The sequence below is a fragment of the Chelon labrosus genome (genome assembly GCF_963514085.1).
Source record: "Chelon labrosus genome assembly, chromosome: 1".
Taxonomy (NCBI): Eukaryota; Metazoa; Chordata; class Actinopteri; order Mugiliformes; family Mugilidae; genus Chelon; species Chelon labrosus.
Window position 1 is genome coordinate 8,732,451 of NC_140337.1, and position 17,605 is coordinate 8,750,055.

At 43.1% G+C, this 17,605-nt stretch overlaps 2 protein-coding genes across 2 annotated transcripts; one reads left to right on the forward strand and one right to left on the reverse strand.

The window, feature by feature from the left end:
• Window positions 1-8,506: 8,506 nt before the first annotated feature.
• ankrd53 (ankyrin repeat domain 53) lies at window positions 8,507-11,849 on the forward strand (the record flags this gene model as incomplete). Its single annotated transcript, XM_084549071.1, has 6 exons — window positions 8,507-8,568; window positions 8,855-8,945; window positions 9,960-10,171; window positions 10,502-10,666; window positions 10,762-10,936; window positions 11,126-11,849. The coding sequence occupies 6 exons, from the start codon at window positions 8,507-8,509 to the stop codon at window positions 11,699-11,701; spliced, it is 1,281 nt and encodes a 426-aa protein (XP_084405197.1). The 3' UTR covers window positions 11,702-11,849.
• A 605-nt stretch (window positions 11,850-12,454) lies between these two features.
• On the reverse strand, window positions 12,455-17,380 carry tex261 (testis expressed 261). Its single transcript, XM_084544653.1, has 6 exons — window positions 17,073-17,380; window positions 15,482-15,561; window positions 15,233-15,386; window positions 15,003-15,070; window positions 14,761-14,863; window positions 12,455-14,437 (listed from the first exon to the last, which is right to left on the reverse strand). The coding sequence occupies exons 1-6, from the start codon at window positions 17,140-17,142 to the stop codon at window positions 14,322-14,324; spliced, it is 591 nt and encodes a 196-aa protein (XP_084400779.1). The 5' UTR covers window positions 17,143-17,380; the 3' UTR covers window positions 12,455-14,321.
• Window positions 17,381-17,605: the final 225 nt, after the last annotated feature.

The window sequence follows — 17,605 nt, forward strand, 5'->3', positions numbered from 1 at the left end:
AATCACAATTAGTTCAGTGATGTTAAATATTGTGAGCATGAACGTAGCCAATGCTTACAGCTTTAGCAACAAATAAGAATGGCTCTTATCTTTCAACTTCATAAAGCAAATCATTTCGCGAGTTCTCAGATTTGCTTTGCGGCCTTTTGGAACAGTCCAAGCCGTAGACCAATACTTGTACGTACCAGCACTTAAATGAACTTGTTCTATTTAATCTGAGAGCTACATGTACAGTCATGCATTGCCACCCAAACGGCTGGCAACACTGAGCATGCTCGCGGCCGGGCTTTATGGGTCATATCCCCCTCCCCGTGGGGCGCTCTCAAACGCAACGCAACACACGAAGGCGTTCATGTGAACAGATGAAGACTCGTGCGCGCATGTCATCCACACGTTTTCAAATGAAATAAGATCACATAGCACATATCATGTGACGCGTTTACACAAGCAGCCCGTGATAAACAGAAACATCTGACTGTGCGTCGGAGCTATATGAGCTAACGCCACATGTTCCAACTGATGTCAATATATATATACGCAAGCTGCTTTCTGTTGCCTCAGAGGAAATGTCCCGGTTGACCTTTACAAAATCATTGTCCCCATCATTGTCCTCTGGCTCTTATGATGATACAATTAGCAGCTGGTTAGTTTAGCTTTCCAGAAAGGATGCTAAATCTGGAGCCCCCCGTCCAAACTTGTAGTTAAGTCTATGGAGCAGACAGGGGATGGATGTACTTTAGCAGAAAATACCACTGAGACAACTGTTCCACCTGCAGGACACCCACTCCACATTAAACTTTCACTGGACTACCGCTGCACATACGTATATGAGCATGTACTGATAGATTTGCTTCTCATCTTTTTAATCATTATGGTTATTTTCAACTGAATCCAGCTGCAGACGTAGTTTTTACTGACCTCCAGTGGTGTAACTTCCCATCCAGCTGCATCTCTGACCACAGCCATCAAAGCTGCAGCACACTAGAAACTTTTAAACGGGCAGAGCACTAAAAGGAAAGCAAGTCACTCGCTTTTTCAGCACTTACATCCATTACACCTTGTAAGTCGGTGAGTCATTTTTCAGATAAATTAAACATGTGAACTGGAGGCTGAGCCGAAACCAACAAGTAAGCAGCAGCATTATCGACAAAATAAGCCTTTTTCTTTTCCAGCGCAGCTCCCCGTGACTCACGCTGTGACCTTGAACAACTCTGCACACGTGCCCGCGTGTTTTATGAGCATGTATCGCTGGAGATGTGTCACTCAGACGCTGTACAGTACATGCAGGACTGTACATCTTCATGCCTCCCGGGGGGAATTTTACAGTGCTTTCAAAAGTCTGACCCACTGGTGTTTGAGATGAGAGAAAAGTGTGACAACAATGCAGCCCTTTAACACCATCTCTTTGTCCTCTCAGGATCCTTTCAAACCTCCTCTCTTCTCTGCACATTAGTATTATCTGAGGTGAGAAGACACCTGAGAACACGAGGAGCTAGACTCCGGTCCAGGGTGCGATTTAACCCCGATTTCTCATGCCCAGACTTCTTTTCACACTTCCAACACAATTGCTAAGTTGACCCAAGGTCAAGCATCTGGAGACACCTCACCTGACTCCGAGAGGCTACAATGAGCATGCTCATGGCTTTATGGGTCACAGCTTCCTCCCTGAGGGCATTAAACACACCTCAGTGCATCGCATGCACACATTTACAAATTAAATAAGATCATATAGCTCATATAATGTGATACACACGCGTTCACACAGCCTGTGATAAAAACTACAACTGACAGAGTATCTGAGCCATATGTCCAAACACCACATGTTACGACTGATGGCAATATACATAAGAGAAACCCGCGGAGCATGTGTGGACGTGTTAAAAACACATTTGGCGTGGTCACAGATACAAAGACTCACACATACATGAGCTATAATACACACGGCACAGTAGGTGTCTGCCTGCAAACTTGGCTAAAAATGCTGAAAGAGCCCAAACATGCCAGATGGCATCAGAGTCCACTGCTCTGCACCCCGCCGACATCGGGACCCCCGGTAAGAGGAGCCGGGCAGGAAGGGTGGCAGATCTCAGTGTTGGCGCTATGGGGGATGCCAGTGGAGGTGAGGATCACACACATACACACAGAACGCCAACACACTCTCAGGGCAGAGATAACAGCTTAGACCTGCTCTTCCTACTGTACGAAGGTTACAGCTTTTCTCTACAACTGAGTCAGTACTTTCACTCGAAGCTCTCAAATCAATATAAGTATGTTTCAGATGAGGAGTTGCACTATAACTGCTCACACCCTGACAGCAATTCTTCTATTTGTTAGAGAATTTTTCATATTCATGTGGCTATTTGGCAGCGCTGACTTCACACTGACAAACTGCTGTGATTACAGAAATGTTCCGCATGCGCCATCTAAAAAGTTTCTGGCGTTCGGCGCCAGCAATCACAAATAAACCGCCGCAAATTGGTTCAATCCGAGCACTCGTGTCTTCCTTTTCATGCCCAGCAGAGGCACGCTGGACTGAAAATTTGAATTTCACCGTTTTTTTTTCCCCTTTCAAATGGAAGAACTTTGTTTGAACTTTGCATCCGTGCTGTCTTGGAGCTCCGCAGTCTCTGAGCCTCAGCACTGCTGATTTTAACATCTGCTCAAAGGGGAATCCCTCTCCAACCTCTTGAACTTATGAACCTATTTCGTAACGAACCTGATAATGTCAGAAATGCTCACTGTCAAGCTAAAACCAAAGCTACTTCTCTGTTCTCCCAGAGAAGCCAACCTTTTATGGAAGACGTTTCACCTGACAACATATATATCTTCAGTGAAGTATTTTTTTTTAGATACTCCGAACCTGAATCTACTTATGTTATTTTATCTTATGAACAAATAAAGAATTTAGTTGAGTGCGGCGTTTTTCTGTTCACATTTTTACGACAAAAACAGGCCTATGCTGTGTTTCAACTGGAAATAGCTCTGAGCTCTGCAGCCTGTTTCAAACAGCAGATATTGATGAGTGCATTACAAAAGGTAAAAATTGCCGGGGTCAAGTTCAGGTCTGTTCCAGTGCAACTTCAGCTTCACAAAACACGCAGTGTATCGAGCATGAATAACAGCGATCAACATGCCATACGCTGGGGCTGCATCCTTCTAGTGTTGTTGGTCCAACACCTCATCATTTAAGGTGGTAATTAGGTGATCGCAGCTGCTCAGATCATCAGTTGTCTCTCTATGCAGACAACTCTCCATTCATTCTCCTCAAACCTCATTGTGTTTGTTTTGGCATAACCCCAGCCCCATGGCTTCGAAAAAAAATGAGCAAAGTACAACCACTTTGATTGATAAAGAATAAAGAAACCTCAGGCTAAAAACACCATTTGCATCATGCGCAGGCCTGTGCGTGTGTTTTCCACTTCCTGTCATGTCATGTTTGTTTAAGCCGCGTGTGTATGCATTGTAAAGCGTCTATCTGTCTCGAAGCTGTTGTGGTATCGCTATCCCTGTGGCATTTGTATTTTTACGTTATGGTATTTCTACCAGCAAAAAATTTCTTGGATATAATCGGGATGCATGTCAGAAGAATGATGAGTTTTGTGGAGCGCTGCCCTGCTGATGAACCGGGATGAGAGAATGCTCTGTGACCTGGATAGAAGAGGACAGACTATCATATTAGGAAGGGTCACAGTATCAGAGGCAACACGCATGCTCATAGGGGAAAGCAGTCAAACACACATTCATATACTCTAATATATATATATATATATCTATATATATATATAGAGAGAGAGAGAGAGAGAGAGAGACACACACAATAGCATGCACATGGAGTATACTCACAGCCAAATGTCACGGTACATGCGTGAGTGTCTCAGAGCTTTATGTTCATGTGCAGAGCAGCAATCACTGCCGCTGCCCCTAAAGTGCAGTCTCGCAACAGATAAGGACCGGATAAAGTACATGTAAATTTGACCTTGTTAATGGTGTCGCTGAGTGGTGGATCTTTGCAGCTTCGCACACAATCAGAGAGTGGGTTCACACAGCCGCTGAGGCAGTTAACTCTGAGATCACACCAAAGTATACGAGGTTCACGTGGGAAAAAAAAAACAAAACCCGTTTCTTATGTGACCGAAGGCTAGTCTTAACCTAAGAGTATAAAGCGATTTTCTTGTAGCTAACAGTTGTTAGCTATGTATTTCCAACCAATTATTCTAAAGTGAAACAAACAGAACATAAAAAGAATTGCTAGTGTGTAGACGGAACTTGCAACTATTTTCCCCTGACGCTCTAAGACCGCTATTGGCATGGTGAGTTTGGTGGTACGAACCAAAATCATGGAAGGTGTTTCCTTGTACTGAATGTTTGGAGGAGTGGATCAGTCGCTCCCACTGGTCGTCGCCTCAATCGCGACACCTCAGAGTTGAGGTTAGTTCAATTTGGCTAACACAGCATACAAAAAAGATCATAATTTATGGTTTACTAACAATGCTGTGGTGCACGTAATGAGGAAAGAAAGGAGCTGAGAGGTTCAGCCAAGACCATGTTTTGTATTTCTTCATTTGACTAAATCTAGGACTATTTTGTGCAAGGAGTACATTTAGGCATCTATATGACATCTGACTAGCCTACTAGCCTTATGCTAAAAATTCCCAAATGGATCCTTACTGAAGTTCATCTCAAAGGTCGGTGTTACATGATAACTTACAGCTGAGTTTTCTCCTAAATTAGACTGCCTATTCGACCCATCTCAGCGAGCTGCTAATTTACGATTCAACTCTTAGTTTTATACTGTGTAACAATACGCTGTAATGAATTTCAAATCACATTCCTTTAGGATGCCTGGCTGCAAACCATCTAAGTATCACTAAACTAGCTTTCCACTCATAATCAGATTAATTGCACTGTGTTTGATTCTTAGCAGCTGTTTTATTCCGACAACTGTTAAAGATTAGTGGATGAAATGTAGTAGAGCAGAGTTTAATGCTATCAGAAGTAGAGCCTATGGCAGGCCGGCTTGGAAGACGTGACATCCAGCAGATGGACAGAATCCCCCTCAGGTTTGACAGAGGAGAGATGTGCCGCCTTCATGAGAATAATCACGAGCAACCAATAAATAAAACGGGACAGGTCTGCCATGAGCTAGTTTGAGCTTTGCTATCCCCCTGATATACTGTCGCACTTCCTTTGCTTTTCTTTCCTCTACCTTCATAAGATTGACCTCTAAGGCCTCTCCTCTCCTTTTCTCACTATCACACTCCTTTTATCTCTCTCTCCTTCCCTCTGGTCGTTTCTGCTGAGCTGTGAGGTCTGAGAAGAACGTGTCCAAGGGATGTGGAAAAAAGCTCAGGATCATGGGAAGGTGTGATGTCAGGATGTGCTCTTTTATCCCTGAGGACAAAAGAGCACATCCTGGCAAGGGGAAAGACGTAAAAAATATATACCCCTGTAGCCAGTTAACAGTCAAGTTAACTTCTTTCCTTCCTCCTCATCTTCGAATTGTGGAGTTTGACTAATGGCTGTCTAGTGGCTGCAGCAGCAGTCCTTCTGTGCGACCACGGACAGCTGTAAATAATTTGCTTTCTGCTGGATCTGAAACCACACACATGACTTGGAGAATAATCTGATCACAGAAGCGTTGGTCTTTTGCATGCTCCAACTGTGCAACAACTGCACATGTAAGCATTTATATAAGCACTGACACTCCGATAAGTCACATGTGGCACAAATAAGTCATCTAGATGAGGATCTCAGGGTGCTTCAGCCTTTCTACTTGCAGTTTATTTATCTCACTGTCATTTGATCTGATACCTGTGAATGGCAAAACCCTGCTTCCTCTCCTCTCCTCTCCTCTCCTCTCCTCTCCTCTCCTCTCCTCTCCACCCATCGCCTCTTTCCTCTCCCTAAACAGGCCCTTGTGCAGCACAGCGCCTGCGTGTGGCGATGCTGAGGGAGGTCGCCGTGCGGTCACTGCGCAAAGCCTGGTTGCATTGTGACTCGAAGCTGCAGAATGTGCCACGGTGCATTAGCGCGCTGCCGCCTGGCTGAGCATGAGGGAGAGAGAAGAAGGAAATGAGGGAGGGTGAGAGAAGGAGGAGCTAAAGGATGGAGTAAGATGCAGAAAGATGAGGAGCAGAATAAGAAAGACAGGAAAGGAGAGAAGAGGAGAGAGAGAGAGAGAGGAAAGTGAGGGCATCAGCGCACTTACACGAGTAGAGTTCAGCAGCCCCTTGGGCACGGGGTCCTTGTAAGGTGGCTCATCAAATATGAAGGAACATTGAGGGTGTGTTTGCAGTAGGATCTACTCCTCATCATCTTCTTCTTCATCGTCATTTTCTCTCTTTTCCACACTCTTGCTTTATTCCCTCTTAACTCCTTCTCTCCATCACTGCCCACGGCTTCAGGTTTTTACTTCTAAAAGTCAGCTGAATAAGAGAATGTTTGTCTTTTTGGAATATATAGAACAATGGGGCTGTCTTGTATCTTTTTAAAATAAAATCATAATCAGAACAAGGGGTTTCCAAAGGCAGTGAATTGCAACCAATTGGTCAGGTGCCATTAGCCAAGGAGGATATTGTGCCACCAGTAAAAACAGATGACATGTGAGTGGGTGATGCTATGGACCAATAGGAGAGCCTGCCGCCAGGCTGCTGGGACATGATCTCATTTTCATCCTCACCATAAGCAGGTTTAGACAGCCCTGATCTGCGCTGCACCAACTGGACGAGCTGTAGCCAATGCGTGCATGCACGCTGACTACACATACATACACAAGTTCCATTGTATTTTTTTTAATGTAATGGGGATTTGAGAATAGAACAGAGAACGTCAGAAGGCACTGTGAACTTAGAGTAAACCCCTCACGGCTCTGATCTAAATTTCTTGCAGATTAATCTTCTGTTCATCATATGTCAGAAAGCTTTTAAGATTTGGGGGCTTTTAGGGTGCATAAACTCATATACAGACTGAATTTGACAGTACATGGGGAAACAACCGCACATGTAGTCTCAACTGTCAGAAGAAAGAGGTCATGATGGGGGTCGTTGTCCAGGGACTTGTGCTGAAAGTCAAACACGAAAGAGCTCTACACCAAAGGCCTTGCGCAACTTTCATGAAATGTGACCGAGGTCAAAGGAAGCCACTGAGGGCACAGCGGGGCTGTGCAGCTCGCTTACTTTTAAGAGATAGTGTACACTTGCATGCACATGCAAAGACTGTATACACATTAACACACACACAAGGTTCACATGTACTCACTATTCCTGCACCCATGCCTGCGTCACCAAAGTAGCTGAGAGGATGTGTTGTGACAAATTCAAGGGCTCAGGGGAACAGCAGCTTGTAGCAGGATGCCAAGGGTTCATGGCCCGTCCTTGACCCTCCACTGGACACTGATTGCTCTAACAGACAGACAACAAAACAAGAGGAAGTCACATATCAAAGAACTAAATCAAAAATATAGTTTTGAGCCATTTAAGGGAAGCAAGGACTTTGGTGGTTTAACATTTTCAGTGACACATGCTAAAGGCTGTACCCATGTAAATTCGCAGCCAAGTGTCATGACACACATTGTTCTCCACAGTGTCCACTGAAGTACAGTCAATCACATACGGTTCAGTCAGGGGTCAAATGGTCAATAGCTGTGATCAGGGAGGCCTGCTGCACGATGAGCCCATCGACCCCTCAGCCCCACAGAGACATGGAGAATATAACTGTTCCAATTCATATCGGACTCACATGTAGCGGCAGGTCCGGAGTGCGGTAAAACAAATGGGCCCTGTGAGGCCTCCACGGCATTGGCAGGATTGATCTGCTTTGCTAAGGCCAAGTGCGGGTGGGCAGTCGTAATGCACTGTCAATATGAACCCATCAGGGAACGTACTGTATGTGCAGAGAGATGTGGACTCTGCATGAGGGTGGAAGTATCGTTTTCTACTGTGCCTGCAGCCATTCATCCGCTTTTGTGCGGCACAAGCTATTATATGGACTATATATATAGATTCTGCATGAGGAAGTGGGATTTTATTTTGTGTTTTATCCAAGAGATAGACAGAAAGTTCACTGGTTTCTGAGCCTTTTCCTCCTTTTGTTTACAAATTTAATGCAGACTCTCTTTAATTAGTCAAACATTTCAGAACAAGAAGGAAGTCCAAATCTTAAAAAAAAACAATCTATGATTTATTGTTTTGCTCTTGAATGCAATTTTGAGTAAGTTTAACTGGAGTACTTCTATTTTATGCTACTTGACTACATTTTAGAGAGGAAAACTATTCATTTACATTTGTTTAATCTATTTGAGATCTAATTACTTCACAAAAACATTAGCAGCTTAATAAATATAATGCATGGTGGTAGATTAAACTGACCCCTGTAAATAAAATGGTGAAAATAAATCATTAGCTCAATCACTGGCTAAGTAGCAAGCAGTAAAGTGCTACGTACGAAGCTGATTGCTTGTCACCGCCTTGTAGTAAAGCAGGGTTCGTTTCCAGGTTGTCGCATTTCCATGGAAACCATGGAACCTGTCAACAAAGCCGGAAAACGAAGACGGGGGAAATGTAAAACAAAGTAAGTAACTGTAATATTATTTAAGGCACATATATTTTTTCTGCACATAAAGTAACAAAAGTCTAAACTCATACTGTACTGTACTCAAGCTATCTGAACGATAGGGTGTTATTTAAACGGATAACTATCAGTCTGCCTCGTGGCGACTAACTTGGCCACTGATTTATTAATGGTTTATAGTCGCAATGGCTTTTAAAATTCAAGAAAATGTTCGCTTTAACCTGTCGTGTGTGTGTGTTCCGCTTTCATAGCTTAGCATTTCCAAACGCGTTATTTCCTTTGGCAGGAAACCGTCCCCCAGTGCTCCGTCGGGCGGGCAGATGTTCCCAGCTGTTGCTGCTGCGAGCCAAAACAAGTCGGATGTCAGTGAGAACCAGGTGGGCATGTCACCATCACAGTATGTTGTAAGCGATGTAAAAACAATGTATCTTCGATTTCAGACTAAAAGTCTTTGCTGTAAGTAGGGACCAAATGTAAAAGTAATCTCTAAGTGTTAAATCTTAAAACTGTAGGCCAATGTAGGATGATAATATTAAGGTTAACTGAAAGTCAGGTAGTCTATTTACTTATTAACTGTAAAGTAAACGGTAAAACTGCAAAAACGGGAGTAAAGTACCAACATTTTTGTTTTGCACATATCAAAATAGTTTAATCTGGCATAATATCTGAAGGTTGGAAGTACCAAGCGTGTCCTTTAAATGTGGCGTGTGCTAACAAGCAGTTACAGAAGATGAATGAATCTATCCATTATCTAATAACGCTTATCCTGTAGAGGGGGTCTCGTCTGGTTATAGTTGGGCGAGAGGTCACCAGTCTATCACAGGACTAACACAAAGGCATACACAACCATTCACTCATATCCACACCTACACTAATTTAGAATCACTAATAAACCTAAACATACACATCTTTAGTATGTGGTAATGTGGGGGGGCATTACGCTTCAGCAAGAGGCCAACCAGCAGGTTTGTATATTCTCTCCGTGCGGCATGGGTTTTGTATTTTGCGTGTTAGGTTAATCTGTGATTCCAAGTTTGAAGTGAGTGTGAATGGTTGTTTAGCTCTTTGTCATAGCTGGTTGCCTGGTTAAGGTCTGCCCCTCTTTTCAATCACAACACTCCACAAGATAAGCGGCAACAGGCAAATGTAGTTTCACCTTTCCATGAAATCTACTTGAAATGAAACAACATAGCGGGTTAGCATAACATTTAGCACACCTTGAGAGCTGTGTTTAAATCGACAGATGCAGCCGATTGTCTGCAGTAAACGCTTCATGTTTTGATCACTTCTCACACATGATCAACCAGGGCAATGCACAAGAATGAGTTATAAGATTAATGATGGGCCAGGGAACTCTCTTCTAAAGAACGTTTTGAAAGTATACAGTACAGTTTGTCCTCCAGGGTTTACCAGAGCTCCATGTGGCCTGCCTGTACGGCCAGATGGCTACGGTTCAGCGCCTGCTGGAGTCCAGGTTAGAGTGGATCAGCAGCAGCGACTCTCTGGGTCACCGGCCTATTCACATGGTGCTATCCTCTCGGAGCTCCCCGAACACCGCCGCGTGCCTGAGATACCTGCTGGAGCACGGAGCCGATGTCAACGTGTAAGGGGCCACTGTCTGTAAAATATTCTTCTGCGCAAGTTTTCAGTTTGGGCACCTGTAGTTGGTTTGTATCAAATGGATCCAGAATGCAGAATTAACGCACTCGCCAAATTCAAATTACCATAGTAACGTTTTTAAAAAGAGAAGAAAATTTAAGAAAGTATTTTTTGATTACAGTGAGATGATGGTGTGCATTTATAGCTGCTACAAGAGATGATTGTAATGATGATTATGATAACAACAGTGATGATGGTGATGATACCAGCAACAATGATAATGACACTGAAGATAATGATAATGAAGCTAAGAGGCAACTTTTTTTTTAACCAGTACCACAGATTCAGGGCAGACCCCGCTGCACCTGGCCGCCTCCGAGGACCTCCTTGAGTGCGTGGAGGTCCTTGTGAAGGCCGGGGCGGACGTGTTGGCAAAGGACAGAATGGGACACACACCTCTGGACTTGGCCCGCATCTGGTGCCGCAGGAAAATAGCCAGGTATTAAGCTGAAGGAACAGTTGACATAAAATGGAAGTGCAGTTGTGCGGTTTGGGTTAATGGTTAAAACTGATTATTGTCTTGCATGTGCGCAGGTTTCTGAAAAGCTGCTTGTGGCAGGAAGAGAAGAAGAAGGAAATGGAGCAGAGAATAATGGTTCAAGCTTTATACCGTGACCTTGTGGATATGGTCAAACAAGATAATCTTAATAGAAAGGTTAGTTTGTGTGATGCTGGACTGTCAAATGGTAACGATGTCAAAACTGGGCCAACACACTGACCCAGAGTCTGCTCAAGATAGATAACTGAATTAAATGTTACTTTACAACTGTAAAATGTATAATAAGTAATCCATCATTGCTATGGTCTGAGCAGTGTTTTAAGGCAAAATAGTAATTTTTCATGTATTGTAAGAGTTTAAATTCTCTAAATATACTGATTGCTCTCTCCTCTTTTCCTTTATCAGACACTTATCGATGTGACGATAACAGAATGGGCAAATAAGAAAGGCTTGCCACTGCTGAAGGATTTCTCCCACAGAGTGCAGGTAAGCCAGTACCACACCAAGTGCCTTTTAACAGACGAGAGCCACCCTCGTCCAAAACATACCAAGGGTCCGAGCAAGTACCGGCCAGGAGCCCCTCAGGAGGACAGGAGCGCCTCCACTAAGCAGCAACCTGCGGCCTCAACCCCCAGGCCGTGGACCATGTTCATGGGCCTCCTGCCAGAAAACCCCTCCATAGTGCTGGACCTCAGGGGCCGCGTCACTCTGTGGAAGGACAGTAGCAGCAGGCAAACTCAGTACGCCACCAAGTGGGACAGCAGGCATCGCCCCACACCTGACCTGCCTCTGGATGTCCTTGAGAGGGCATTGTTCCCAAAAGCCTTCCCTTCCAGGATCGCTTCCCTTGAGCACTTTGAGCCAAAGGACATCGTGAAAGTCCAGCATCGAGGATACCCTCAGGGGCGAAGCACCTCCCCCTGGACAGAAGTGGCCATGCATCTAGCTGAGGTGCTGGAAGCTGGACACTACTGAGCTCCACAGTCTGTGCCCAGGAGGCTTCAGCTAGAACTAGAAATGGTGGATAGGTGTAAAAGAAAACTGCATAAAAATAAACTGCTACTCTAATGCTGTAAAAGATGTCAATTTGATATTTAACATCTAGTTTTATATCAAAACAGGAACAATGTACATAACCTGTAATCACAAACATCAAACTTTTCCTTTCAAGATATCCAGCAATCTCTGTTCAAAGTGACAAAATTAAAAATGCCACGCACTCCCGAAGCAGGGTGAACAGAGGGGTGAAGGAAAGGTGAGAAAACCTCAGTGAACTGGGTCACCTGTCACAGATGTGTCCCTGCACTTTCACTGATCCCCCCCAGGGAACTGAATGGGGATCCAGGTGAGGGCTTGTCAACAGCATGCGAGTGTGAACTGTGAGCTGCGGCTTGTCAGCCGAAGATGTGTGTGTGTGCGTGTGCACGCGCCACAGTTTTGTCTTTTTCCCTTTACTTTATGAAGAACTTCACACATCAGTGGGGGCCAAAGTGCACGCGAGCATCAACCTGGTTCACCCTCTGTGACCAAGCCACATGGGACTTGGATAACATAACACCATTCACCTCAACAGTCTGACACACACACACGCATTCTTGGCAGAGTAGAGGTCAGGGTGTGACCACAGTTGGAAAATCCATCATTCTGCAAACAAAATGTAATAGTGACTGAATTCATTAAGCAGATTCAGCTGTATAGACTGTAGATCTACCTTTATTTGTTGCTTTATTTCCTTGAAAACACCAACCTGTGAAAAGAACTATTTAATCCCGAAGTTATTTCAACATTTCTTTTATTACACAGCCGTGTCCGTACCAGCCCTACGATAAATCAGAGTAATTGGTAAAAGTAATGTCAGCCTTTTTAATGTTTCTTTCATAAAAATCACTTTGAGCACCTTTTGTCTCCAAACAACGGTAAGCTTTTAAAAAAAAAAAAGTCATTGCACAGGTTCGATCTTCAGAAGTGTTTTACGTTTGCCTTTGATGTCACGTTTACTCTTGGATCAATGTACAAAAATGAGTTTGTTATCACTATGAATTCTTACAAAGAGTCCAAAAAAAAGACAGGCAGGCGGCCACACTACAGTAGTGGTGATTAATAAACGTGTAGAAGCAGATAACAAAACAAATTCCACATAGCGCTTCGTTTTGTGTGGCCAAATGTCAACGATCCAGTCTAGGAGACATCAGTTGTAGCTTACTTGAACGCAAGGGTTTAATGTTATCCTTCCTAAGTAACTTTATTTAACCCCTTTTCACCAATACAGCAGTGCAGTTTTTGATTCAACAGTTTTTACACAACAGTTTTTCTTGTAATCAGAACAGGACTTCTCTATTGATTCCTTACAAATTTATAGGCAGTTCTTTCATATTTGAATTACTCTTTATCAGCATTTCTTACACTATCCTTTCTAGGGCCATTTCACACCAAAACCCAGGCTTAGATAATGCCAGTCAAGACATTTTTAAAACGATCAGATCAGCCAAGCTCGATTTTTTTGAAGTTATTTGCGTTAGGTCTGCCATAAACCAAAACCACACCTGTGCCGCCAACAAAAAGATAAATAAATTACAAAACGGAATACATCTAATACACTCAAGAAAATTTTCATCAATGTTCAATATGAGATGATCGGAATCGGATTGGGGGGGCAGAAGAATTTGATCGTAATATCTCGCTTAGACACCCACCTAAATATTGTTCCTGACCTGGCACCTCCACCCAAGAGAAACGCCACAAAAACTGCTTTGAAGTAGTTTAAAAAGACACATGAAAATTAGCTTGAGGTGTCGACCTGGCCTCTAAACTCCCATGGACTGAGTATGTACGGGAATCCACAATAGCCAATTCCACCCATAGGCTCCTACCATCAACGTCCTGGTGCCAGACACCAGAGGACACCCTCAGAAGACCTATGTCCATTCCCCAATGAGTAAGAACTGTTTTAGCGGCACAGATCTGCACAATATTAGGTGGGTAGTCTTAATGTTGTGGCTGATCGGTGTATAAAGTACTTTTAAGCTGTTTCACTGCTCTCTAATCTTCCTCATCCATTACTGGTTTTATTTTGTCTCCCAGCCTGTCTTAAATGCTACTCTGTGTATTGACCCACATGTAGTGCAACACCTACAACACATAAATGACAAGAGATGTTATTTCAAGAAGAAAACAGATGATTTATCTGCCCAAGTCAAAACACACAGGTTTTTCGGTGGTTGTTAATTTCAAACCCTGCACATACATGTTTTAATCCTAAAGCTTAAAAAATGGAGTCCAACATGAGATATTAAGAAAGCACTGCGCTACAGACAGGAGTCTTACAAAGAAGTCTCCTGTAGATGTTGTTGGCAGACAGAAAGACAGACAGACAAACACGGCCTGTGTAAACTCGTTGGCTCATCCAGCAGGAAGCTCTGCTCTGTTCATTGGTCCGACCTTTTTTTTGTGTGTGCTCTTCTTCCCCGTTTGGCCACTGCTTTGTTTGAGTCCCGTCCAGAAACAATTTCCACAGTCCGTCCTGCTTCGGTCTGATCTCCAACACATACACACATACACCCCCGACCCCCGAGGCTGCACCCCGAGGCCGGGCTCCTTAGTACATTTTCTGTCTGCTGGGCAGCACTGCCTCCTTCAGGAAAGAGAACACGAGGAGGATCCCGGACCTCTTCCCTCTTTTGCCTTTAGTGAAGTAATTAGACACCACATCATCTAAAAAAAGGAAAAGGGCAGTCGTTGTAAATTACACCGTCTAGGGGGGTGTAGACACTGTAAACAAATGATCATATCGCAATGCCTAGAAGGAAGGAAAAATGGGCAGAAAAATTATCGCCCAACGTGGGGCTCGAACCCACGACCCTGAGATTAAGAGTCTCATGCTCTACCGACTGAGCTAGCCGGGCTAGTGCAACCAAGGGACTTGTGTCAGGATTTTGCCCAGCAACTTACTGTTGTCTCTGAACTCTTAATTACTACTAAACCCTTATCAAAAACTAAAAAAAGAAAAGCCGAAGGAAAGTCTGTGTCAATCTCACCTCCTTGCTGCATGGTGGATGGAAGCACATTTTCTCCTGCTGACAGCGACACAAAAAAGGCAAATGGAATCACCCACAAGCAGATGGTGAAGTACGCCAGCACCTGAACATCAGACAAGAGCAATTTGAAAATAATTAGACAAGGAAAGCAGAAATTATTTTGGGAGAAAATCTGTCCCCAATTCATGAAAACAAACACTGCGTCTGAAACTGTACAAGGTATAAATCTGGGACATAATTACCTCTGAGAACGGATAATACTCTTGTGCAAAGTACTGGAAGGCCATGTAATGGTTCACCACCACCAACGCTGCAGCAGAAAAGAAATATGTAAAAGGTAGTAGGGTTTTTTTTGTTGCATATAAACACCAGAGCGTTTCTACTTATTAACTTTTACGCTGATCCTGATTGTAGTTGCATGGTTTAAACAAATAAAGAGAAATAATCCAAAATTAGAGTCCGTCATACTTACCACAGGAGAGGATGAAGTTTGGGGATGTCAGCAGTATGTAGGGGAACGTCTGCAGGAGACCAAAATACACCAGGTTTGTGAAGAGGCCGACTCCCACCATCAGCATGGGGAAGCCTTCAAAAACATACAGGCCTGCCAGCACACCTGTTGAGAACTGGACGCATTCACAGAAACAACAGTTTGACATTTGGATGGTGTTAACTACGTATCTCACTACATCATGACACCAATCTCTACCTTCTTACTCACCAGTATCATGTATTTTATTATTCGGCTGGTGGCTACTGTGTATTCTTCTATTAGTTCAGCCAAGTAGTACAGGCCTGCAGCTGGAAGAGCAAACAGGAAAGACAACAAAATCAGAGACGAAATTCTTTGTCACTGCTGCTGAAACTCAACATGAAAAACAGGTTTAAAATGTTCACATTTTTGAAACGCTGGTAAATGCATTATCTGAAACTACTATTTCTGCTGGTTGTAAAATAATATGATTTGATGATTTCTGTAGCTTAGTGGGGATATTTTTGAATACACCAGATATTTCTTTCTTCTTCTTGTGAACAAAACAATTCAAGCAGTAAAGTAAACCAAGAAAGATCGACTTAATAATATACGCTCACTAGAGAGTTTGGTACACTAATGATGATGAATGCGTCCTAATAAAGCAGTCTTGTAACCTAATAACCCGTCATTGCAGGAAAGCAGATAAACATCGGTAAGGTGTAAGACTGGTGATTTAATAGCAAATAAATGACGTTGCTCTAATGTCCAATATTATGCTAAGTGAGTCACAATTCTTTTATCAATCAAGCCTTCAGCTGTAAATGATTATTTGCGAAAGGGGTGTTTCGTTTTCTTTTACAGGCAACCAACAGGTTATTTATTAATTAATCTCCCTTTTCCACTCCATGTTCTTATCAAACATAAGTTCTTAATGCAGAAGGGTAAACAAAGAAAAGCACAGCGCCTGACACATTGCGACTGACACGCCTGACAGCTGCTGCAGGTGTTAACGTGGCCAGGTGTGGAAGTGGCAACGTGGACAGACAGGTTCTTCACCAGGAACCCTTCAAAAGTTTTGAGCAAACTAAACTGTTGTTCGTTCCCGCTTGTGACATACAGGTGGATCGCATATTTGGCAACCACATCTGCATTTTCTAATGTGAACAAACGTTAATTTATTCAAGGAAAGGTTTGTGAGATTGGAAGCAGTATTGGCTTGATTAGCATTATCTTACATGCTAACTCTTCCCATGAAAAACTACTGCGTGGCGCTAAATCGGTCACGTTTTTTTTCCTGCCTGTCAAACACAATGTCCACTCTATTTGCCCATGAATCGATCGATTGATTCGTTTTCATTGATAAACCACACAGAGCTGAGTAGGGAGGTAAATGATGCTAAATGCTAGCTTGTAACGTATTAGCAAACATTAGCAAGGAGTTTCCCTTGTCCCGTGAAAACTACGAAGACTTTGGAAAGGGTCTACAGTTATTCATCTATTCCACATTAATCTAACGATAAAGGGCCTGGAAATATGTCATCACTCATTACTCATTCGTTTCGATTGCTTTCTGCTCTGGAAAGCTAGCTAATCTGGTTACAGATTAGCAAAACTTCGATGAGCTAACAGACGTCAATTCTTACGGCACGAAACATGTTTTTATTTTACACTTAAAATAAACTTATAGGTCAGTGATAACACGACCGCTGTTTCCAAAACGAGCCCCAATAACGTCTGCTTGTTTGTGCAACTTCATCTGCTGACTTGGTCCGCTAGCATTAGCAAGCAAATCTGAGCTAGCACACTAGCACTTGCATGTTATTCAGCATGCACTTACCTATTGCTAGGGTAACGAAGGATACTTGAATCACCAGCGACAGCCAGCTGAGTAAATAAATAAACCACATCTCTCTGCATATGCAACAACACACTAAAATAAAGAAAATAATACAGAAAACAGCTAGCTGGCTGCTAACTAGCACTGATCAAAGTTCCTCCCTGGTTCCTCCCCCTGTGTTTCGTTTCCGTACAAACTGAAGGGAGCCGTAAAGAAGGGCCTCAACTACAGGAAGGAGGGGTTTGTTTTTATTGTAGCGCCACCTGTGGTCGGAGGAGAAGCTCACTGTCAGAAACAAGGGACAACTTGTTCCTTTGTTTTATAAAATATAGTGTAATTCTTTCAGTATCACAATTAAATTAACCAATAGAATAGTTAGAAATGAGACAATATACATGTATGTATATAATTATACATTTTTGAGATTTAAATTACGTCAAAATTACTAGACTTTTAGTCAGCACGTTGATTTAGGCCACAATCATACTAAATGTTTACATATTTACAACTTTACAATATTGTTCAAGCTGTAA